This window comes from Aricia agestis, chromosome 3, assembly GCF_905147365.1.
Source record: "Aricia agestis chromosome 3, ilAriAges1.1, whole genome shotgun sequence".
Lineage (NCBI taxonomy): Eukaryota > Metazoa > Arthropoda > Insecta > Lepidoptera > Lycaenidae > Aricia > Aricia agestis.
In genome coordinates this window covers 17617383-17642314 of record NC_056408.1, presented here as the reverse complement: position 1 = coordinate 17642314, position 24932 = coordinate 17617383, and the positions used below count along the sequence as shown (strand labels likewise).

General features: G+C 37.7%; 1 protein-coding gene and 1 long non-coding RNA gene across 5 annotated transcripts in view; one reads left to right on the top strand and one right to left on the bottom strand.

Moving 5' to 3' along the window:
- The window catches only part of LOC121725575 (serine/arginine repetitive matrix protein 1), a 56046-nt gene extending 31458 nt beyond the window's left edge, over positions 1 to 24588 (top strand). For all 4 annotated transcript variants that reach the window (XM_042112594.1, XM_042112595.1, XM_042112592.1 and 1 more), the window contains 3 exons: positions 12555 to 12661; positions 23231 to 23386; positions 23831 to 24588. In XM_042112594.1, the coding sequence (XP_041968528.1) occupies positions 12555 to 12661; positions 23231 to 23278 (155 nt within the window). In that variant the 3' untranslated portion in view covers positions 23279 to 23386; positions 23831 to 24588. The remainder of the gene's footprint in view (positions 1 to 12554; positions 12662 to 23230; positions 23387 to 23830) is intronic.
- Positions 3392 to 3726, bottom strand: LOC121725593. Its single transcript, XR_006035405.1, has 3 exons — positions 3691 to 3726; positions 3556 to 3612; positions 3392 to 3479 (listed from the first exon to the last, which is right to left on the bottom strand). It is a non-coding gene; the product is annotated as an uncharacterized LOC121725593 (long non-coding RNA).
- Positions 24589 to 24932: the final 344 nt, after the last annotated feature.

Genomic DNA, 24932 nt, shown 5'->3' with positions numbered 1-24932 from the left:
AGTGACCTTTATTCTCGAGCCCCTCGAGGAGTTCGAGAACAAGATTTGAGGTTTAACCCAAATCTTGAGTCACTGCGCCTTCCTCTCTACCAGCATGCACCTTGAACCGCCAGAGGTATCCGGTGGACGAGTCACACACCTCGTAGGTTTTGGTGCCTATGCCCGCCGATTTATTTTTTATGTACTGTTTGATGGAAAGCCAGCCTTTCCATTCGGTGAGTGATTCGTCCAACGCAATATTTTTATTTAAGTTGTACAGCTCCTGAAAGCGGCTGTTCAGGTGCTGTACTACGGGCTGAATTTTGTACAACTTACCTTGCGGGCGGGTTAGGGTCTGGATATTTATATTACTATTGTCCACAAAATGTAGACACATATTTATCAACAAAAAATTATTATAACTCATGTATCGTGAGAAAAAAGGACTCCACGTTATTTCATCCTTCGCCCAGTATTCTTTTATGTCAGTTTTTATTGTAATGCCAGTCGCTGTAATTAAGGCAAAATACACATAAATAGTATCTGCGGTCACATCTTTCCAGTTAGTGATGCGGCTGTTTGGTCCGAGACCGCCTTCACGTAGTTTCCTGTCAGTCAATTGCTGAGTCCATATGGCGACAAAAGCCTCATATGGACTCGGAAAAATATCTGCGGGTCCCACGTTTTCTGACCGAATCGCTTCCCTTCTTTCATTCGGAGGCACCGGATTAGAAGGAAAGCGCTCCCATGTAAAATCAAAAAGTCCCTTAGGCCTCCAGTCCTCCGGCGAAGCCACAATCGATGAGACTTCGCCCGAGGCCTGGGGTACTTGGGAAGGTGACGCAACAGCAGGAGAGGCCTGATCGACGTCCACAACCGACGCGGACGGGGCTTCGCCCGAAGCATGGGGCTCTTGCGAAGGTGACGGAGCAGCAGGAGAGTCTGGTGAGTCTATGTCATCACCCAGATCAAAAAAGATGCGTTGCGATCTGGGTACAAAAGTGGCAAATAGACCACCTTCCTCGTCACTGCTGCTGTCACTGTCGTCTTCACTTCCTGTAAAGATAAAACATGAATGTTACTGAAAGGGTGACTGACATATAAAAGTAACAACATCGTTACATATTTAAATTACTTGCCATGATTGACGTAGTAGTCGATCTCGTCCAGCCGCAAAGCCCTTCTGCTGGATGGTGGGACACGCTTGGAGGTGCTCGTTCTAAAAGAAGAGAAATTTGGTTTCCTTAGCGCAAAGTAAACAAATTCACATTAATTACTTATATTATAAAGCTGAAGAGTTTGTTTGTTATGACGCTTAGGGCGCAATTTCACTGGTCGATAGGGTCCGCATGCGGGGTGCAGGAGATTTCTGAAACGCATGCCACGACCAATGAAAATGCGCCATTCGGCTGCAGGGACTCCCCGTATGCTGTGTACGAGTTAACGGCTAATGAAAATGGGAAGCCGCTGTGTGTGTGTAAGATTGGCAATATTTTTACACTTACGACGGGGCAGATGAAGGTGGCATCCTCTGGCTACTCTTTGAAGTGCCAGGACTGCTACCTCCAAATGACTCTAACCTGAAAATAAAAGATTAGTTACTTCAATAAAATAATATGGGCAAAATCAGAAATACTTTATACTGCAAAACAATGTTTGTCGGGATACCTAGTTAAAAATAAACTATCTCATATATAATAATATATGAGATAGAGTTTAAAGTACTATCTACAACTGATAGAGCAGATATACAGAAACATCGACTAAGCGTATAGTATAATTAAACATTCCAGTACGAATAGCAAGAATTTTTCACTCACGATAGAGCACTACTTGGAGTCCCTGGAGCGCTACCCCCATAAGTCTCGAACCTGAAAATAAAAGCTTTGTTAATGACACAAGGCGAAATCTATATAAATATAAAAATGGATTTTAAAATATGTTTGTCGCGCTAAAACTCGAAAACGGCTGAACCAATTGGATTGGATAAGTGAAACGAAGATCACCGGGACAGCTAGTATTAGTAAAAAAAAACTTACGCAGCAGGAGACGGCGGCAAAATTTCATTCTGCGTTGGCAGAGCGCTGAACGATATATTTTCATGTCTAGCCCTGAAAAACCCGATAGTATTTACTAAGTAGGCAAGGTAAGTAAGGTAAGTCATAGTTTCAACTAATAAAAAGACGGCTCCATCTCCACGTCCGCCATATTATCCTCTACATCTATTAGTACACTGAAATAAACAAAATTAATTAATTAAAAATACTTTATAAAATATAATTTAAGTAACTCAACTCAAGTCATACAAAACATAATTAGCTGACTCATCATAAAAATGATAAAGTCGCTGCCGTCTTTGATGAAGTGGTCTCTCCAAAGGGTTATCTCTTAGAAGAGACCCACTACTTCCGTCGTCAACGACTCCAATAAGAAAACTAAAAATATATAAAACATAGCCGACTTTCTCCTTAGTTGTAATTTTGTGTAATTTAAACAAAATTTAAATCAAAGTATTAGATTATAATTTGCAAAGTTTAAGTCGAATAGCGAAGTCTGTAGTTTTTATTGCCTTTTTATTTATTTATTCTATTATATTTATTTAAATACATAAATATATATCTATATATTTATCTATTTATTTTAAACCCAACATAGTAGTCTTAGGAAGTCGTATCCACATTATGCAATTCCTTCTAAACGCTCGAAGCGTCACATGCCGACGGTCGGCAGTAGTTGTTATTATGTTAGAAAAATCAAAATTTCGTCAATTTGGCTTAAGTAGCATGATTAATGTTTGTTTTAAGTAATAACTAATGATATTGTTTATAGGATTAAAAAGCCTTTTACGAGAAAGTGTTGAATTTAATATGCAAAAACACAATTACTATAAAAAAAATATCGTGAATTTTACGACTTACTTGTCTTTGAAGTAAAATTGTGAAAGTAATATAGTAAATGCATATTAAACTTATAGCTATATTAATAAAATAGACACTGTACTTACGTTTTTAACAGTAATATTCTCAAAAACACTAAATTTTAATTATGTACGACCCTTGTTAAATTCGAGAGAACACTAACAGATTTACCATAGATAGAATGGCGTCATGCGTCGCTTTTTAACGTTGGCCAAACATTGTGGCTGTATAATATACTTGTCTTATTCTTCCACTACAAAATGCTGTTTGTTAGAATAGGATAGCTATATTTGTTTTTAAAATAGAAGCATAAAGGCGAAGATCGAACAACTTGCCGACCATCGGCAGTCAGCGCTCAAGTGCTTTTTTTTATCTGCCGACCGTCGGCAGGTAGCGCTCGAGTGGGTAACAGAACATAAGTAACTCCAATTTAAAAATTTGGTCATACATAGATAATATTCAGGCCCTTTACAATAATACTGAAAGTCTTACACTTACTTGACTTATTGGAGTTTTTATTAATCTTTGAGTCCTGGAACAGTGAACGCTTCAGAGGCCTGGAGGTAGCGGGACTTGCCGTTGCTGAAATGAATAACATTTTTAAGTTTGAATTATCATACAACAGAAATTATTTACTGTTTTATAGAAGTAACCTTACCAGTTTTAACTTCACACACATTAGATTTTTTGTCCCCTGGTGGTGTATGCATAGTGTCTGTAAAAATTACAATGTTGATTGTAAAAAGCATTTGGGAGTAGTGTTTTAATAAGGTGCAAAGTTTTAGTTACTTACATATTATTGTGCTTGTACGCCCAGTCTTTGAAGGTGATTCTAAAAACAAATAGGTATCTATATAATTTTGTTTACAGAGAATATATTTTGTATTTATTATATTATTATGAATGTGTTAAGTATATTAAACATACCTGGCGTGCTTACAGGCACAACATCCTCAGGTACTATAATATCCTCTATCACATTCACAGTCTGAGGTTCATTTTGGATTTCCTGCAAACAATGCAAGATGATATTAATAACAATTTAATTTAATACTGATTACTGACAAAAACGGGCACTCGGTGTTGAGAGTCTCCATACACTGCAGCATCCCCAATTATCCCCAAGATCTTTCGATCTGTTTCAGACAGATCTTCTTCTCTTGATGGTCCACCACCTGTGCCAGAAGCATCTCGCCGCCTAGGAGCAGCTCTTGACTTGGCTTTGTGTTTAATATCAGCCCAATACTGAATTCAAAGGAAAGAATATTATAAGAATATTATAGATTCCATATAGATAGATGAATATTATCACAACTTTATATCAAAGAAATGGGTATTCATGAATAAATTATGTATTGCTAAATTTGATATAATAATAGTATGATATGCACTTAACCGAGGTGAACTCAATAAAAATTCACTTGCAAGTAATTCTAGGTAAGTAAAGACAGAGTTATATTTTGTAAAGAATACTCACACATTTCCACCGTTGACCACTTTTATTAGCTTCCGACCCATGAGCGTTTAATTTTTGGGCAAGATCGTTCCACTCTCTGTCAATGGTCTATTTCGACCTTGCCCCAAGACCAACACCTTTGGCTAATGATGAATGACCAGCCAAGTGGTCCAACAGTTCTTCGATCTGTGAGTTGGAGACTCTGTGTTCCATTTTATACTAAAAAATGCAAATACAATAAATTGTACGCGATTATACCTCAAAGAACCAACCTCGGTGAAAACAAATCTCATAATACTGAATACTCACTTGTTGCCTGCATACGTATAACTTTCTTGAAAGTTTGCTTCGAGTGCTTTTCCAGAGCCAATAAATCCACTTTTTCTCACCACTCCAGCCCATTTTTTGTAATAAATAACTAAGAATTCACTTGTATGTTTTGTAAACAAAACACTTGACGTTTTAAATTAGTTCCACGTGTTGCTACAAGATCGCTAGTGGCGCTTTTTTTGTCGCTAAAAATGCATTTAACAGGTAGCGGACAACAGCAGAGCGACAGGCTTATTTAATTAATACGATTTTTTTCAGCGATTAGCAACCGATCGCGCGACAACTGCGCGACCGCTTGCTGTCTGCTAACCATCTGCTAAAGATACATAATCAGCCTGCGGACATTTAAATCTTGTCCCAGGCACTACAGTATTTGAGGAGTGGTTACTTCGCTCTGAAAAATACTGTATAAATCATCCATAACGGATATAAAGGCTTTTATGCTCATATTGTTCCGGAGTTTCATTATCTAAGCGATTATAAATAACACAGCCTATGCTCATATTGTTCTGGAGTTTCATTATCTAAGCGATTATAAATAACACAGCCTATGCTCATATTGTTCCGGAGTTTCATTATCTAAGCGATTATGATAACACTTAGCCTATGCTCATATTGTTCCGGAGTTTCATTATCTAAGCGATTATGAATAACACTTAGCCTATGCTCATATTGTTCCGGAGTTTCATTATCTAGACGATTACGAATAACATTGAGCCTATGCTCATATGTTCAAGAGTTTCGCTATTTAAGCGCTCATTCATGGCATTAAGCCTGCGATGATATTGCTCAGGAGTTTCATTTGATAAACGATATTGAATAACATTAAGCCTATGCTCATATTGTTGAGGAGTTTCATTATCTAGACGATTACGAATAACATTGAGCCTATGCTCATAATATTGTTCAGGAGTTTCGCTATTTAAGCGCTCATTCATGGCATTAAGCCTGCATTGATATTGCTCAGGAGATTCATTTGATAAACGATTTTGTATATACGCTCTAACCTGTGACAACCTTGTCTCACGTTCTCAAGGCGTTTCTTGTGAACGGGAGTTGGCATTTCGCTTTGAGTTTTTTTTAAAGTCTTTCTGTCCTATCTGTATTATTTTCTCTATTTTTGTTTGCCCTCATACGGGCTGCGTTTTTATTGGGCCCTCCCATTGTCTTTATTTCTTTTCAAAAATATTAAAGTGAAAGTAATCTAAAATAATAATATCAATATAAGTCAAACTGGGTAAAAAGAAAAATATGTTATAACAATAAACCTATGCTGAAAAAAGAAAAGGCTATATACACGTCGAATATTAGGAAATTAAAATAAAATTCTTAATAAACTAAACAGTCATATTATTACCCCCCTGTATTAATCCAGTCTGTGGGGACTTATAAACGTCTTTGCCCTACAAAAGGTGGAGTAGAAGCGTTTATGATGTTATGTTATTAAGGTATGAAGGCCTAATAAAAATCCAAATTTTCGACCTTGGGAAGAAAAGGCGCGAGCCGCCATCTTGAATTTAATGTGCCAAAATTACGTTTTTTTTTAAATAATTTCTCAACCGTTTACTTTATGCCAAAATAGTCAATGGGAAGTAGAAAGAAGACAAAGTTACCAACATTTTTCTCATACATATTTATTCTGTAAGTTTTATAGATAAAAAGTTACATCTATCACAAGAAAAACAAAATTGCAATAATCATCAATCTTACTTAATTTTTTATATAAAATTATTCAAAATTACTTTTTAAACCGTTTTGATAGCCCGGGTTGATTAATGTTTACAACTACTTTGTCGTCGTCGACATTTTCTGTCTCATTATCTGTGACAATCCGGGCTTCTAATGATGAAATTTCATCATTACAGTCCTCGTCATCTATTACAATCTCCAACGCATTTCCGCATGACTGACCACTACAGAATCCACACACGACAGAGCATTTTAGTCCAGCTTTTCTGCAGCTACATGATTTACTGCATCCTTTTTTGCAGTGACAAGAAATTATCTTCAAAAGCGCCTGCTTTCTCTGTTGTTTTTATTGGAATGAGCCTGTTGTTGTCATATTTCCAGCCCCAGTCTTCTGGATTTTTTTTAATTCCATACCATTTCTGAACTTGATGGTATGTTCTGAACGCATAATATCGTGCAGCGTCCTTTGTCGGTAGCAACGAAGCAAGATTGAATTTACTTTTTATTGTCGATTGTGCGAATCGTTGATACCGGATTTCTTCTAGGGATTCCTTTTCCATGTCGCCTCCGTACGAAGTAACTAGAAAACGTGCTCCAGCGTCTTCGATGTCTTCTGGTTTTGCTGCTTCATTTTTGTAGACGCTGATGATAGCATTAAGTTGTGGGTTTTTCTCAACAAGAGAACAAAATTTAATTTTCCCTTGGTTTTAAAAGAGACGATGTCGTATCGCAGCCACTAAAAGCATGCAGAAATAGAATGTTCTTTGCAGCTTCTTTGTATTTCAATTCAGCAGTTTTGCCTCTACCAGGCTTTTGTATGTATATGTTGCTTTGAGGTGGAGATAGTGTTGTTAGCAAAACGAGAAGTTCAACGTCCTCGCCAACGACAATTACATGTTCAAATGTTGCACACAAAGATATTGCTGTGTTGACGATTAGCACGTCAGCATCTTCTTCAGCTTGCTTGACTTCAATAGCGGCTTGTTCCATTTTTTGTTTCAGCATTGTTATAAGACGGCTTTTGTTGTTAGTATTAGCCAAAAATCTTTCTTGTGATACTTGAGCTGCCATTGTTTCATCAAAATGTACATCTGCTGATATATGTTTCTTCGATCGTCGTAGTCTTTCTGCAGACTTTGTATTTTCCTTTGCGCCATCAGATGGATATCCATCAAAAATAACGACTGCATTTGAACTATAATGGTTACGTACATATTGAACGTACCTCTCACAAATTGTCTCAAACTGGTCATTAATATGCAGTACTACTTTGTGTAGTAGATATCCTCCATCTACAATGGTTTTTGTGTTATTTGCGCTGTCCATTTTTTCTGGGAGTTGTGTAAAAGCTGCATACAAAGAAGATTTTGTGCCTTTGCGCATGCCTTCTTCTGAGAATAAGAATAAAGGGAAGTCTTTCACTTCATCATCAGTTTTCCTGGCGATACACATCCTTTGGAACAATGTTAATGATTCGATCGTAAATGTGTATTCGCCGACCTTTACACTGTTGTTAACTGCTGCCAATGAAAGTACCTTGTCTTTGCGTTTTAATTTAATAGACTCAAAATTGTCATATGTGTATACCGTGGTCAACATTCCTTCAATACCTTTTTCTCTAGACAAATGACAATTTATATTTTCATTTATCAGAAGAAAAACAAGTACTCCGGTGCTAATAGAAATGAGTAAATCGATTTCGGGAAAGGGAGGATGTTGTGATAACCAATCCAACAGCTTTTTTAAGTCTTGATTGTCACGAGATACGCGTGAAGTCCTTGTATCGACATGTTGTTCTGATGTATCCAAATGAATATTACAATATTCTTCAATTGAATCGCAAACATTGTGAAGTGATATCATTCCTAAAGTCCAACAGTACGAGTACGCTGTCACTGATTCCACGGCCACGAGTAAGGCCTCCACAGCTGTGCATCATCCGCATTAAGGTTTGCTCGATTGTCATGTCACTCCAGATTCCTGACCAAAACTTATCTGTACGTCTGATCGTAAAATAGCCAAGCGATGTAAATTTGTGGTATTCAACCGGATCCATTTCTTTTTCCAAGTCTAACATGCTTTGCAGATAAAGATGAGCAGATTTTGCATAAAAAAAGTGGCCGCTTGAATGGAAATAAGGAAGCATTCTTTGAATTGTGTCAAGATGCAGTTATCAATTTCCTGATCGTTCTGCTTCAATGAAATGTTTTACTAACGTGATCATTTGGAAGTACTGAATCCATAGTTTAGCTGTAGGACCATTGCCTTCTAACTTTGTAAGCGCTTCTTTGAATTTAGCAGCCACAACTCTGAATTCATTGCTTTCATTTACTCTCAGGATCGTCGATTTATCTACTTGATCATGTAATTGTTTCATCACATTACAATCGTCGTCTGTAAACTCAATGGATTCCAGAATTATATGTGCCAAAGCAAGATGACATAATATATGTGCACGAATTGCACGAGCGTAAGCATGACCAGCCAGCATTTTTTCTACACTATGTTCAGCGTAAATAGTAGTAAACAAATCTTTTATGCCCGGTTCCTATATCTAACGAATCGTCACTGTACATCAGCTACCAAACGTTTTACACTTACGGGTAACGAACCGTTAAAGGCGTTTCACAAAGTTATTTTAGCTTCTACCTGCTACGAACAGTCGTTAGTAACGCGCTAACCGAAGCCCTCCCGACGGTAATACTTCGTTTTGATATTAAAACCCTACTCATTTCAAATTTATGGTAACCAATGTTTATTAACGGCTTGATCACTTTAATAATCACTTAAATAATCCGCGTTTTATTTAATTTGGTTTGTTACGATGAAGAAAAAAAACATTTTAGTAGAAAATGTAGTTCGGCAATAATTGGTAAAACTTGGTAAGTTTTACCAATTATTGCCGAAGAGAACAAAACGCAAAATACCTATTATATACTGTGATCATTGATTTGACATTTAAAATAATATTTAAAATTAAAATTTAAAATGCTTAAAATAATGAAATCTAAAATTAATAAATAAATTAACATATCCCTACTTGATCACAGTAGGTTAACCAAATTTGGAAAAAAGTATAGTATTAAGTGTTTATTCAATTGGTATAAACAAAAATAATGTTACTTGATTAGTTTTTTGTAAATTAAATTTTTTTGCAAAATGACCCGGATAAAGGCCAACTTTGACTCTCTTTAAAAAAAAATTACAAAGAATATCGATCTCGGAGTTTTACTCTAATGTTTATATAGCTATCAACTATAATATTTTGAAAGAAAAACAAGGTGGAACAAAATTGAGGTTTTTATCACACTGTGCATCGTAAGTAGGTTCCTTTCCAGGCACCAAAAGTAAAATAATTTTGATCATTCTATTTTTAAGCAACAAATTAAAACAGTCACTACATACATACCTGCAGGTTCCCTTCACTTTTAAGTAAGGGTATATTATATTTTTAGCAAGTAAGCATTCAACGCACGGTTTATCCAGTCGAAATCTAAGCTAAAAATCTGAATGATCCTATGATTGTTACCACTATTTTCGTCGGAATCAGATCCATTCCAGTCTGATGAAATTTCTAGATCACTAAGATCAGTCTGATCACTGTCTGAATGAGACATAATGAGTATTTCTCACAATATTAAAGAACACAACAACGTTCAACCGCCTGATTTCGCGCGGTATGTAAACAACTAACGTCTAGTAAACTTGGACGTAACAAAATAATTTATAGAAACGCCACATGCTTCCATGCCCATACAATAACCTAACGGTCCGTTATAAAAGCCCTCCGTACCGCCTACCATCCGCAGGTACCAAGCATACGGTAACTTTGCTTACGAAACGTTTTTTATAGAAACACTTTCGGGTTACGCCTCGTCCTCGAATCTACCATCCGTAAGCAAAACGATTCGTTTTGTGTATATTGGAACCGGGCATTAGTCCACTGCCTGCCATTATGAAGCCAATAGCACCCAAGAAAGACATGAGTAGATGGAATCCACCAAGTCTCAGGACAACATTTCGAAATTCGGTGTTGTTTGCGACAATTTCCTGAGCTTTTGCATATAGTGGCTGGTCGAATGTAACGAAGACAGTTTTTTGGTTGGAACATTTTTCGACAGCTAAGCGAAGAGCCGTATAAATCGTATCATATTGGCTAGGTGGAAAGTTTATGAACGGAAGACATTATCTTCGATTTTACGAATGGTTCTTCAGCCGTTGCCGTCTCCATAAAGCCGTTCCATCCTGGTAGTTCCAATTTAGACCATTTGCCGTAAAGCCATAGTAGGTCTGGACCCGAAGGCAATATGTCTTTTGAAAGTGGATGTATTTTCTCAACATCTAAAATTTTCACCGTTTTTAAACCCGTATTCTCTTTTTTATTGAAAACTGAAAGACCTACGCAGCCAAATTTTCCTACTACTTGAGCCGATGGCAAATTAGACAATCGTAGGATGTTTTGATCGGGTGATACGGCATCATAAGGGGTTACGCACTGGATAGCTCCCATAATGTAACAGTATGCAAACCATCTATTGTATTGACATGTGATCCGCATTATCACAAATAACTTGAGAGAATGAATCTGGGTCAACCAAGGTGCCAGCCGCATCAGGACGAATAACGGCAGATTTTTCGAAGAGTGTAGTTTCAAAGTACGACGCCGCGAAGCCTAACGAAGACAGTAAGTCGATAAGTTTCTTTGATTCAAACTTCTTGTACAAATATGTACTGATACCGATTAAAATTAGCGACAAAAAAGATCTAGGTCTTATTGCTGAAATTACAGCGTGAGATATCGCTTCGCATATTCTATTCCATTTGTCAATAGAGCCAACTTTTTTTTTCACAATTATTTCTTGCAATAAAACTTGTAGAGTTTTCATCTTCATCTACATTATTCGCGGGCCGATAGCCCGATACCCTCTCTTTTGTCCCGAAGGTCTTCGAGAATAGAGCCGTTTTAAACATGAATGATGGTACCTTCCACCCACGGCAACTAAGTCTATCACATGTTGAATGCGATCTATTATCTGTCGTCCCCATTCTAATTTCTCCACGGGGCAAATTTTATCTCTATCCAATAACCCTCTTTTTGACTGTTTTTTCAAAAAGTCGTCTGTTATTTCTTTAGAACATATAAAACACTGCGTATTAAAATTGAAACTTGGGATAACCGATCGACGTTACGTTGACGTCGTTGAGGGCGCTTTAGTTTTTTTATTGTACGCGGCGATCAGTTTTTCGTTATTATAATTCTTTTGACATGCGGAGTGCAACCATCACAGACGACAATGTTTTCAAAAAGCGCGCATGTTCTTGATGGCCACGTTTATCACTCGATTTAATAAGCGTCTGCACGCCTCTCTCTTTCACAAGAACTGAGTCACTTTCACTTAAAGTTTTATTGCAAATAAAACATAAATTCACTTCCGTAGATGACATAATATACAAATTATATAAATTCACTTCCTTAAACGACAAAATTACGTGCAGCCGATAGCGAGCAATGAGCGCACTGAGGCTGCATCGTCCATCTTGACATGACTCACCCATGAGTTAAAACAGGACCGCGAATGTGCGTCATGATGCCCTCCCGCTCTCTCACGTAGTTAGAGAATGCGGAACGGCAACATTTCATACACCTTGGCCATCACCACGCGCCACGTAATAGCTAGCTACCAAGGCCAATATAACAGTATATTTTTTTTGAAAATATTTGCTTGTATCCATGCTTGTAACCAAATGCTTGCATCTATATTAGTAATTTTGTGTTTTTTATACTTCTTATAGACACTTGTGTCAATTAAAAAGTAGTCAAAATCTATAATTTAAGTACCTACCTAACATTAATGATTTTTTGTAATTTTGTTTTTTTTCTTACAGATGTAACTTTTTACCTATAAAACTTACAGAATAAATATGTATGAGAAAAATGTTGGTAATTTTGTCTTCTTTCTACTTCCCATAGACTATTTTGGCATAAAGTAACGGTTGAGAAATTATTTAAAAAAACGTAATTTTGGCACATTAAATTCAAGATGGCGGCTCGCGCCTTTTCTTCCCAAGGTCGAAAATTTGGATTTTTATTAGGCCTTCATACCTTAATAACATAACATCATAAACGCTTCTACTCCACCTTTTGTAGGGCAAAAATACTTAAATATACTGTTCTGTTTCAGGGCTGACTCTGGGCGACTACGTGAAGTGGGAGGAGTGGTGGTACAAGTACCAGGAGTGGCTGAAGCGCGAGCGGGCGTACGAGCGGTGGGCGGAGGGAGATGGAAGTGTACGTATTACACCTTTTTTATAAAATAAGGGAGCATACGGGTCACCTAATGGAAAGCAACCACATAGACACTCGCAACATAAGACGAGCTGCAGGTGTGCCTGTAGCCGCCCTTTTAAGAGGTAATAGGGTAGTAGGAGAGGGTGGAGAAGGAAATAGGTAAGGGGATTGGGCCTCTGGTAGACTCACTCACTGGGCAAAACACAGTGCAAGCGCTGCTTCACGCCGGTTTTCTGTGAGCCCGTGTTATTTATCCGGTCGACCCGGCCCATTTGTGCCGAAGCTTGGCTCTCCCACGGTTAAAATATACAAGGTGTAACAAAACTAATTGATAATACTTTAGGGTGTGAATGTGTTCCTCGTAGAGTTCACTGTGAAAGTAGCAGCGCTGAAAGACCAGCTCGTGACGCTGGGGCGCTTGCCCATACAAAAGTGAAAAAACAATTGTGAACTCACCTTCAAAAAGGCTCAACAGACTTTAATGAAATTTTGTATGTACTTACATTCGTTAGGCCTGACAAATTGATGAGGCCCCATCAGTAAAAATCGTCACATTAATAATAAAACAATGTTTTAAAAATAATAATTGTCTACAAAATGGTTTTCGTGTAGTCGCCACGAGTGTAAAGTAGGTGTACCTGGGACATAATATTAAACCTAAGGTTATATATGTCCCAGAAATAAAAAACTTAAACCTCGAAATAAAAATATATTATGATGTCGGCGGAACTTTGTGCAATATTGAAAGCCATTACATATTTGGTATCTTTAGGACATAAAAAAGTTGCTATTTTTACTGATAGTAAAAGTGCACTTCTACATATAAATAAATGCTTATTGGGAAGCTGTGGTTTGTTTGTGGCGTACGAAATATTAGATAAACTTAATAAACTAATTTCTGTAGGTGGTTCTCTGGTATTGCAGTGGGTTCCGGCACATATAGGTCTAACAGGTAACGAAGAGGTTGACAGATTGTCGAAAAAAGCGGTGGTAGAAGGAATTGTTTCGGATTTGTTACCTAATTATTCAGAATACTTTGGCAAATATAAAAAGAAATGTTTCGAAAAATGGAAAACTTATTTTGATGAAAGATCCAAAATTAAAGGAATATGGTATAAGAGTTTACAATCTGAGCCTCCTCGTATACCTTGGTTTTTAAATTTTTGTATAAATAGATTAAGACTGATTACTAGTTTCAGAATGCGTTCAGGACACCTTCCATTGAATTCCTTTGGGTATTTAATGCGTAAGACAGATTCTCCAAATTGCGAAATATGTAACAAAGTTGAAGACTTACATCACATACTAATGGAATGTGTCCGATACGCCACTGAAAGAAACATACTTGTATCAAAATTTGGCTTGAATTTACAAGATATGGGTGCTTTTCACGGTCTATTGTCCGAGCCAACATCAGTTGCTGCAAGTATGTTGTTTGCATTGTACAGCCAACGTAGATAGTATTAGGTATATTGTATAGGTTACGATGGGACTGACATATTCACACTGTGAAAAAAGTCCCTTAAATAAAATAGAATAAAAAAAAAAAATATATATATATTATGATGTTCATAATGTATACATTGAACCAAATTTATCATCATCGTCATCACTCTCCAACTTATCATCTTGATCATCTAACGCACGTAATGAAGGAATAATATCTGGATCCAGCATATTGGCGATATCATTCGAAAATGGTGTTCTTGTATTTTTATGGGGTTTGCGTTTTGCTGCTGTTGTTGGATCTGAAGCAATCAACATCCAGTGCACGATGTCTGTATTGGTGTCCACTCTGGAGGTTTTTCTCGCGTGAAACAATCGCAAACTTTTGTATTCTTTTTGACTGACTTCCAGCACATCTTCGGAAAAGAGTCCGACTGGTAAAGGTAGCGAATTTATTGTATCTGCTCCGTGAATAAGGAGCTTATGCACAGATGCGCTCATTTTACACCAACCGTACTTTTCAATAAACGCTTTCGCAGTGTCCAATGTCCATGCAGTATGCTCTAAAAAAATATTTTTATTTTATTTATTTATTTATTTGAATCAGGCATCTTGGCCCATATTATACATATATACCTTATAGACTAACATACATAACATATAAACTAAAGCTAACACTAAGCTCTAAACACTAAACACGTATTGTCTGCGACGTGGGGCGCGACGTGTTCGGAAGTCGTCCTCGGAACCTCCTGTAGACGACTCCAATCGGCCAGAACTCCTCCTTCTCGAAGGTCGGTAGATGGTGCGTCGGGACTCTCACCACAAAGGAGCTAAAATTCACTTTTGTGGCGGGACTCCTGAGAGCAAGACGAAGTGGGTCTTGCTCCTGATGTAGTCCAAAATGGGGATTTATTTTTAATTATTTTTAGAGATTCTCGGGTGTTCTGAAAAAAAAACTATTAATTTACACAGCCATAATTAAAAGTATGTTATATAATTCTTTAAATAAACAGTTCAACTTACTTCAATATGTGATTCATCCATAAATGGGATGATTTGTATTGCCAAGTCCACCGGCCTCGGAGCCCGTACTGGGGTTTCAATTAGTTTCATTGGAGCCTGAAGATCAGTTAATACCTATAATAAAAAAAAATTAACTATTGAATGAGCTTCCATAAAAATGTATAATTAATGTGGAAAATAAGAACTTACCCCAATTTCTTCAGCTTGTCCCATAGAGTTTCCATCTCCATTGATGCTGTTTGGCAATATTTGTGCTAATCTAGGAAGATAATCTGCTACGACTGCTATCTCTGCATCACTGTCCGGCACTCCTAGTATCCCTGAGCAGCCACGGCCAAGGACAGAACAAACTTGTTCTAGCAGAGGGTCAAATTTTACTAACAAGGGTCTGCCTCCAGTTTGTGAGTTACTGTTCCTTATTTTAGAAAAATACAGCTTACTCTCACTTTTTAATTTCTCCCACAGTTTAACTAATGATTATTTATTCCTGAAATAGTAAAAAATTAATTTATAGATGTTATTCTTCAGTGATACCTACCTAATTATTACTAACAACCCAATTTACCTATGCATCTACATATTGTAACCTAAATCTTGCTTTAATTTTAGGATGTTTGTTCTTACCTATATGTGCTTGATGAGGAGTTGAACGAGTGTGTGAGTCAAAAAACGATGCTTGGAATGCTATCACACAGTGTGATAGCATTCCAAGCATCGTTTTTTGACTCATTAGTTGTACCGTCAGTCTTTTTATTCAAAATAGTTTCTTTGTGTAACAACAACAACTTTATTAGATTGTCTTTGTCTTCTAATGAAAAATGTTGTCCACGTTTTCTCTTTTCAGCCATGGTCGACTAAATAAACAAATTTACTACCAACAAAATACCGAAATCAAACAGTAAACGAAAATGTAAACTCAAACGAATACAGAAAAAATGCGGAATAGCGCGCGAAATGTCCCGAGTCCCGACTCCCCTCCCCCGATCGTCCGTCGTCAAAATGACATTTGTTTTTTTTTATACAATGACATACTCATCATTAAGCCAAACACAATTATTTTTTAACATTTTCGTTAAAAAATCTCATGAAACTTATTACAGACACTAAAGTTTATTATAATAACCTTAAAAACAATGTAAATGTATTTTATTTCTGCTAAATACCTTACAAAAACATAAATACTAATAAGTAATAAGTTATCGATAACTGCTCGATAAATGGCCTCGCACTAAACGTCACCTAACAAAGGGACACCTACCTGGGTGACCCTTACGATCGTGAAACGAAATTTGGGATAGGTGATGATTTTAGGTAGCCCTTATGCTAAGGGATACTTAGTAAAGATATGGTTTAGGTGCTGTTGGTGAACACGGGCATTATTATGTTGGAAAATCTTTGAATAATATTCGGATCTAAGCCGGTACACGATGCAGATTTTGTGGGATCAGCAAAGAATTTCCTGGCTGTATTACCATCATTCGAATTGCCACCTCCCTGCTTTGGTTGATCTACAACCGAGCCCATTTCCTGATAAAACTTGGTGGTGATTATACTTTTCCTGTCTTTCACCTCTAGCTTGCCATTAGTGCATTTCTTATCTGTAAGCAATATGCAAGAGGTATTCATAACATCTCAAATATGAATGGAGAACGGATATCCCAAACTTGAAAGAAGTCGTAGGATATGGTTTCTTCAAAAGCAAGTCTATAATTATATAGTTCTTTTGGTGTTGCCTTACACACATTGCACGCTTTTGAAGAGGCAGTATCTGTTAAAACATAACAAGTCTTTCCATCCATCATTGTACACACAGGATTATGTTTAAATTGTCGCCAAGAGTAAGTTCAGTTGGAGAGAGACGCAATATTTCCTCTGTTATTGCCTTATAATGCAGTTTCACCGCTTCTTTTGTTTCTTTTTCTATCTGTAGACGAATAATGCGGCTGTAACGCGAAGAAGATGGAAATGCGTTTTGCCATAACACATGTTTGCCTTTGGCATTAATCTCGAACATTTGTAAAGGAACGCGCAAAGAATTATGTTTGTATCTGCATACATAGATTCGCAAACATTGCTCGTATATGGAATGTCCACCGCTTCCATCAAGACCCCATTTATATATTACATCGATAGGTATGTTACTTGCGTGGTCATGATATAGGAAAAGTACATTTTGTTGCACATAAGCTAGCCTTTCAATTGTATGGTTAAGGATATCTTGGACAGAAATGTGTAATTCAGTCTCAGTAATGCTGATATTACAGGGGTAGCATTGCTTTTTCACTTTGACTATAACGTTGTAAGGTGGGTAAATATTTGCACCGCGGGATTTAGCACTCCTTTGTATATGAATATATTCCTCTTTTCCCAAATCAGTGTCAGTAATGAGAGTCATTGCCTCTTCGGGTGAGTACTGAGTAAGCTGTCATAGAGAGATGGAGTGTCGTTTATAACTTTCATGCGCTTAAATCTGCAAAGACTTGCAGTAAGTGCTAAGTTTATTACTTGGGCGGCTGTTCTTTTGCCACTCTTAGTAAGATTCGTCTGAGCTGCTGAGCACAAAACCTCCGGGTTTTGTAATTCTTCTCCTAGTTCGTTGAGAGCTTAGTAAGATGTCTTAGGCCTCCCTTTATTTTGGCATACCTTTGGTGTTATAGTACAGCTTTTAACACTTAACACTAGTGTAGGCGCGCCCTAATTGACTCCTTAAATGGTCGCGTGGGGTACATGTGTAGCCCAATGAAAAAAATATTGTTTGGGTTATTGATGAATAAAACGACACAAGATTTGTGTAAAATGAATAATCATCTTATTCTTAATATATAAAGAGAAAAAAAGTAACTAACTTAGTTTTACACTACAGTTTTATGGCACAAACAGTAATCTTTAAAAAAAACAAAATTTTTGGACTTCTTGAGATCAATCAGTATTTTTTTTATAATAATAAATAATACATAAGAAGAAATATTTTTTTATCATCTACTTGATAGTATTTATCAAAATTTAGAACTATGTCTTAATCCATCTCTTTGCATTCAGGGCACAACAGCACCTGATGTTCGGTACAAACTGGCTTCATGCAATTCTCGCATCGTTTACGAGTGCTTCGGTCTCGAGCTCTGGTACAAAATGCACATCGTCCTACACCGGTGCGAATAGGCAAAGTGAGTTGTGTCGAGTTCTCGGTTAGTCCAAGAAGCAATCTTGCTTTCAATTTTATACCCCTTGGTATATTTTTCTGCGATATGCGGTACTCAATCAATGGTCTTGTAAGTTCAAATGCGACTTCTTGTAAGAAATGACGACGTACCACCTTCTTCTCAGGGTTATTCATCTGATGTATTACAAGACCATTTATACCAGCCATATTAAGCAAATTATAGAACAATGTAACCGGCCATCTACGCGTGGTGCGTGTCACATCATACTGTCTACACATTTTATCAAAAATATCCACCCCGCACTTAGTTTTATTGTAAAATGTAATGATTTCGGGCTTGTTTTCTTCACCGCTATCGGAATCTATTTTGTTATCATTGTGGAGGGTAGAGAGCAACAAAACTACTTTATTTTTTTTAGGTACATAGCTTACAAGTGTGCAATCAGATTGAAAGCCAAATGTAGACTCACAAAGTATCTTGCCTTGTGTTGTTTTGAACAACTCTGGTATCTCTGGTTTATTTTTTTTTAATGTGCCAACTGTTGTGATCTTTTGACTTAAAAGTTCTTTACATACAGGAATGCTGGTAAACCAGTTATCCATTGTGACATTGCAACCCAAGCCATATAATGGATTCAAAATACGATGAATAATATCAGGAACCTTGTTAGACTGCCTAAAAGGTCCTTCTGGCTGCATGCCGACATAAGTTTCGAAATTGTAGACATAAGGATATTTTACATCTACGACCATTATTATCTTGATGCCAAATTTGGCCGGCTTATTGGGCATATACATCACAAAGCCGCAGCGTCCCTTAAAAGCTACTAGCTGTTCATCTATTGTAAGATTTTCACTTGGTGTGTAATAATGTCTACAATTTTGAACCATTTTGTTTGTAATTTGGCGAATAGCTGCTAAACGATCAGTCTGGGAACGAGCCTGTCTATCTCTAACATCGTCAAAACGGAGAACACGCAAAAGAAATCTAAACCTTTTCTCGGACATGGTAGTGTAAGCCATTTCAATTCCACAACCTTTTGAATTATCCCATATATCTTGAATATTTCTACGCCCTGAGCGGCAAGTGCCAATTATCAATAGTAAACCTATTAGTGCTCTTATTTCTACTATATTCGTATTAGCTGCATCTCGCTTCCTTTGAAATTTGCTCTTTATTATATCTATATAAATATTTGTCGACTCGACAATTATGTTCAATATATCAGAATCAAAAAAAAGTATAAAATATTGAAGAGCACTTTTAGCATCTCTTGCCAATCCTATTGGGCCTGGTGGGCGAGCGACAATGTTGTGTGATCGTGTTCTTGTAGTGCAAGGCGGAAACTTACTCCATTCTGTACCATTTCGGGACTGGTAACTGGCCAATCTGGACAAAGGAACATCATCATCTTCAGAATCTTGGTTGGTACTTTCATCTACAACTTCAGCCTCTTGTTCACTTTCTGAATCGTGTGAAGAATCCTCAGATAGATGTCTCAGCCTAGTAGGATCTTCTTCTTCTTCTTCACTTTCAGTTATATGGTCACTGTCTTGGTCATTTTCCATCAGCCAGCGTAGTATTTGGTCGTTGGAAGCCATAATTATCTAAAAATGTAATAAAACTAAGTATTTTAACTCTATAAATGTAAAAAATACACTAACATAAAATGTCCACATAATTTTTGTACATAAATATGCATAACAATAGAGATATATTCCGATAATTCCATTATACATGGTATTTCAAAACTTACCTAGAATGGTCGCGCGGGGTACAGGCGTAGCCCAGCACTTTCTTAGCCGTCCTGCGCAGGCGTCCGTGTGCCGCGGTGATCGGCACGCTACTGATCGACGAAGAGGTTCGTAATTGAGGAATACACGGGAGGGGGTGCGGTAAAACGACGCGTTCAGGATTTATTCAACAAAATAACACCTTGGTCTACACTTGTAGCCCGCGCGCCCACTCTAGTGTTAACTCTGGCAATACTAAATCGTTTGACAACCAAGCCGAATTGCTTTTTTTAACACGTTAGCCGCCATGTCAGGCACTGATGCCTGACAGCTATGGTACTTGTTCAGGCCGTGTCAGTCACGGGTGACTGACACCGAGACATAGAATTCAAACGCTTGTAGGGAGCTGTCCGGCACGTTTAGCTTGCTTTTTTCTATTGGAATTGACTGACATGGCCCCGCACTAGATATATGCAACATGGCCTATTACTTTTCTTAGTAGAACTCAAGTTACTCAACATTTTCTGGGAAAAAAGTTGAGAGGTGTCAAGGGTTACCCGGATAGAACGAAGTTTCTTTCGATTATAGTGAAAGAATTGATTACATCGCCATCTCTGTGACACCAGATGAACGCCTAATGTCTCACGTTAGAAAAAGTGTCGGAATAAAGTGTTTTTTCGCAACGCACGATAAAGAACTTCGTTCTAAAAATGAAATACATCATACAAAAATTTTAAATTTGTTTATTATAAGAAATACAGCCAAACGTGTTATTGTGTTATCATTACTTATGTTCAAAATTAAAACATTCCAGGCATAAATGTGGTTCATTGGGGCATTGTGAGCAGTACGTCACAACTTGCTTAGTCTTTTTTCTAGCATAAATTCGGTCTATGGCTTGTACGTTCAGCTTGTAGCATCTTGAGCAGTATTTTCGGGATTTTTTTACTGGCCCGTCTTTCTTTTTGAGCTCATGCTTCATCCTTCTATTTCTTGTAATAGCTTCCGGTTCTTGGTTTTCTTTTCCTGTTTCTATTAGGTGCTTACACAATTTTTTTCTGAACTCAACTATACCCATCTTAGACTTTGTAGTTTCTTTGTAAATTATGTAAGAATTTAGTAAAGCTGTATTCAACAGCAACTCCACAGCCAGTTTTCTATGCCATTTGACAGTCTTTCGCAGTGGTGAAGAGTAAGCTATCATTTGATCAGATAGGTCTACAGCAGCTTTTGCGTTATTGTAGTCTATTACAATTTTTGGTTTTATTATTTCTTTGTCTCTCTTGAATGTTCTCGTAAATCCGATAGAATGTTTTGTCGACAGTAAATAAACATCGCGCTTATCTTTCCATTTCATGCAAGTCATACCATCTTCATTCTCCTTAGCACGAAACTCTCCTTTATTGATGTTGCCATTTACAACATCCTTTGGTAAATGCCTTCGGTTTTTTCGCAGGGTTCCAACAAGATGAGTATCTTGTTCTAGGAGCTTTCGTCCTAAATCCACGCTGGTATACCAGTTATCCGTGTACAACGTATGGCCTTTTTGTAAATATCCTTCCATGAGTGACATGACAATATTAGTAGGGGTTGTGTATTCAGTTTCATTTTGTTTTCCAGCGTATATTTGAATTCTGAGCGTATACCCAGGGTTTGAGCACAATTTAAAAAGTTTGACTCCGTATTTGTGCCTTTTTAATTTTATGTACTGACGAAAAATAATTCGCCCTCGGAACGGCATCAGAGACTCATCAATGCAGAGATTTTCTTGAGGCTGGTAATGTGTTTCAAAGTTGTGGTTCAAAGTATCAACCAATTCACGGATTTTGAACAAACGGTCACCAGGTTTTTGGTTTTCATTGTTAGAAAAGTGCACCATGCGTAACAAAATTTCGAATCTGTTACGTGGCATAACCGTCCGTGGGAGAGATTGAGCTATCATGGGATCAGTTGACCAATAATCAGCTAACTTTGGCAGTTTGACAATTCCCATCCATAAAACCAGGCCAAAAAATTTTTTGATTTCATCTTTGTTTGTGTCCGTCCAAGCCAGTAACCTCGATCCTTTTTTGATTAGATTTTTTGAAATTAGCTTCTCTTTTGTTTGTGCAGCATAGCGGTTTGTTTCAATAGCTATATTTTCGAAAACACTATCCGGGACTAACAAATTATAGAAGTCTTCCGATTTTGAACGAGCCATCAAACTTCTCAAACTGTATGGTTTCAAACCAGCGCACTCAGTAAAAGGTATAATTTTTCTTTGCTTACCAGCCGGCTCACACCACAAATCAGTCACTTTATCAATTGTAGAGGTAACCTGCAGTTCTGAGCTTTCGTCTTCATCATCACTGTCAATTACGTACAACCGTCTGTTTCTGATTCTACGCCCACGCAAAATCACTTCGTCATCATCACATTCACTCTCACATTGAAAATCTAACAGGGGGCAATTACTTTGAGTCAACTCCTTTTCTAGTTCGTCAATATGCTGTAGGTCAATAAACGATAGTTCGAAATCATCTAGATTATCTATATTTGACATTGTTTGAAGCAAAACGCATCACTTTCCAAAGCACGAATAACAACGACTAATTTGTTACAACGAATCAACAACGGGGAAGGGGAACGGGGTGCAGGGCTCACGCGATTGGTCAAGCGGGTCAAGCAGTTTCGCACAATTGCGTTTTGGCGGGCCCGAGCGCAAGTTGCCACGCAAGTTCCCGCGCAAACGCATTTATTGTTACTACGCAACTTATTGTTTTGAAGCAGGGTGCCTGACAAAGTGCTTGACATGGCGCTGTGCCTATACTTCATTCCATTTGGGCCACGTCAGTCACATATGCTTGAGATATATTTATATAACGATTTTTCATGTAAATAAACACGTAAAATAACTCTAAATTTATATTTTTTGTATTTTAAGACATTCTGATTCGATATACAAAATTTTGAAATTGGACGTCATTGCGATTTTGTTCTGGCAGCTAACGTGTTAAATCTTTCTGTAGACCATTTTGATTTCTTCCACTTTTGCAACAGCTTATACACAAACACGTTACGTTGACGGAAATTTTCACGTCGCGTCAACGTACCGTGCTACGTTACCGCACCGTTCCACGTTGACGACGTCGTGAGGTGGAGATGTGGACAGGCCGTAAGGGGCTGGTCTGGTCGTCTCTAACCTGTGGCCTATTGTGTTGCAGGTGCGTCGCGAGCGTCGCCGGCGCGGGGGCCGCCACCGGCGCAGCTGAGGACGCGCCGCCCCCGCCGCCGTCCTCGCCGTGGACCTGGCCGCGGGGGCCGCTCGCCACTAGGCGCGCGACCACCACCTCCCCTCCGCGCTGCACCGCCCCGCTCAGGTACATCCGCACATATACTAACACCCCTCGCATGGGTCATGGACGCTGTTAAGCATATATTCATGGGATGAACAAGACTGCGTTCATAACTCGACAAAAACATTTTTTGTGGGCTAAAACACAAATGGTAACAGCCTTACATAGGTACGTGTACTAATATTATGAATTCGAATTTCGAATACTAAACCAGATGACGCCCGCAACTCCGTTGCGCCAAAATTTGTTTGTCGCGCGGGAATCGTACATCTTTCCGGGATGAAAAGTAAAAGTCTGGACTCAAAATTTCTCTATACCAATTTTTTTCAGAATCGGGTCAGTGGTTTTATATGTGTTAAGACTTAAAGAGGTAGCAGACAGACAGACATACTTTGGCTTTTATAATATTAGTATGGTTTTTTGCAAAATAACGCCTGATTTTTTAAACTATTCTTTTTTCAATTTCAGATGCAACACCGCACATGTGCAATAATAGAAGTTTACGTGTAGTTCTCAGCGCGGTGTCGACGTACCCGCTAGCAGCGGAGACTAAAGACTTCTGTGAAGTGAAATCAATGAACAGTTTTGTGATTATCATTGTCGATACTTAGAGATTTTATTTATATATTAATCGCTTTATATACATTTGTAAATGTTTATTTTCTCCTGTTTTATTGTAATTTGTATCATTACTCATTTTCATAAGATTTTAATTGGAGAACATACTTTGACTTAAAAGTTTCAAATCTTGCACGATTAAGGCCGCTGCATTGATGGTGGGACGCGATGTCCGGTCAAATTCTAGGCAGCGGTCTTATTCATTAAGGCACTCCCTCACTGGCAGCATTCGCGTAACGTTAAGGCAGAATTGGATTGAGTCAGTAACTGACTGACTGCTGTGCTGACTTGGCCACTGCCATAGTGTAAATTGATTTCAAGTCAGCACAGTCCACTTCCGACAGCCTCTATGTAAATCTGCCTTTACACTATGGCAGTGCCTGGTCAGCACTGACATGTCAGTGGACTGACATCAGATACTAAAACTGTGTTTACATAACACGCGAATGCTCCTGGTGTGAGAGCGCCTTTATAGTTACATACATGCATCCTATTTAACGTAATGTTTAGATATCCTCGGTCTAGATGTGACAGCTCGTATGTGCCAACTGTGTGCATTATTATAGGTCTACCAGAATCGGATGGCAAAAAGTGAGAAAATAAATTGACTCTAGCAGTACCGGGGTAACTGAAATAAAACATTTTGATCCTATAATTTCCTTATAGCGGCTTATTCTGTGTGTGAAACATGCAAATATAAAAATTTATCCAATAATCAAGGATATGAAAATCTGCCGTCAAAATTTGCCATCAGATTCTGGTAGACCTGTATTTACGAGTTATCACATCTAGAACGACGATATGTAATAATTTATTATGTATTTAACGATAAAAGAGTAAGTTAAGTTGTAAATACTACGTTATATTAAATAACTCATTTTATAGTTGTATTTCATACAAATTGTATGACTTGTTTTGTAGATCCTAACTACTTTAGATATTGTCTGCTTGA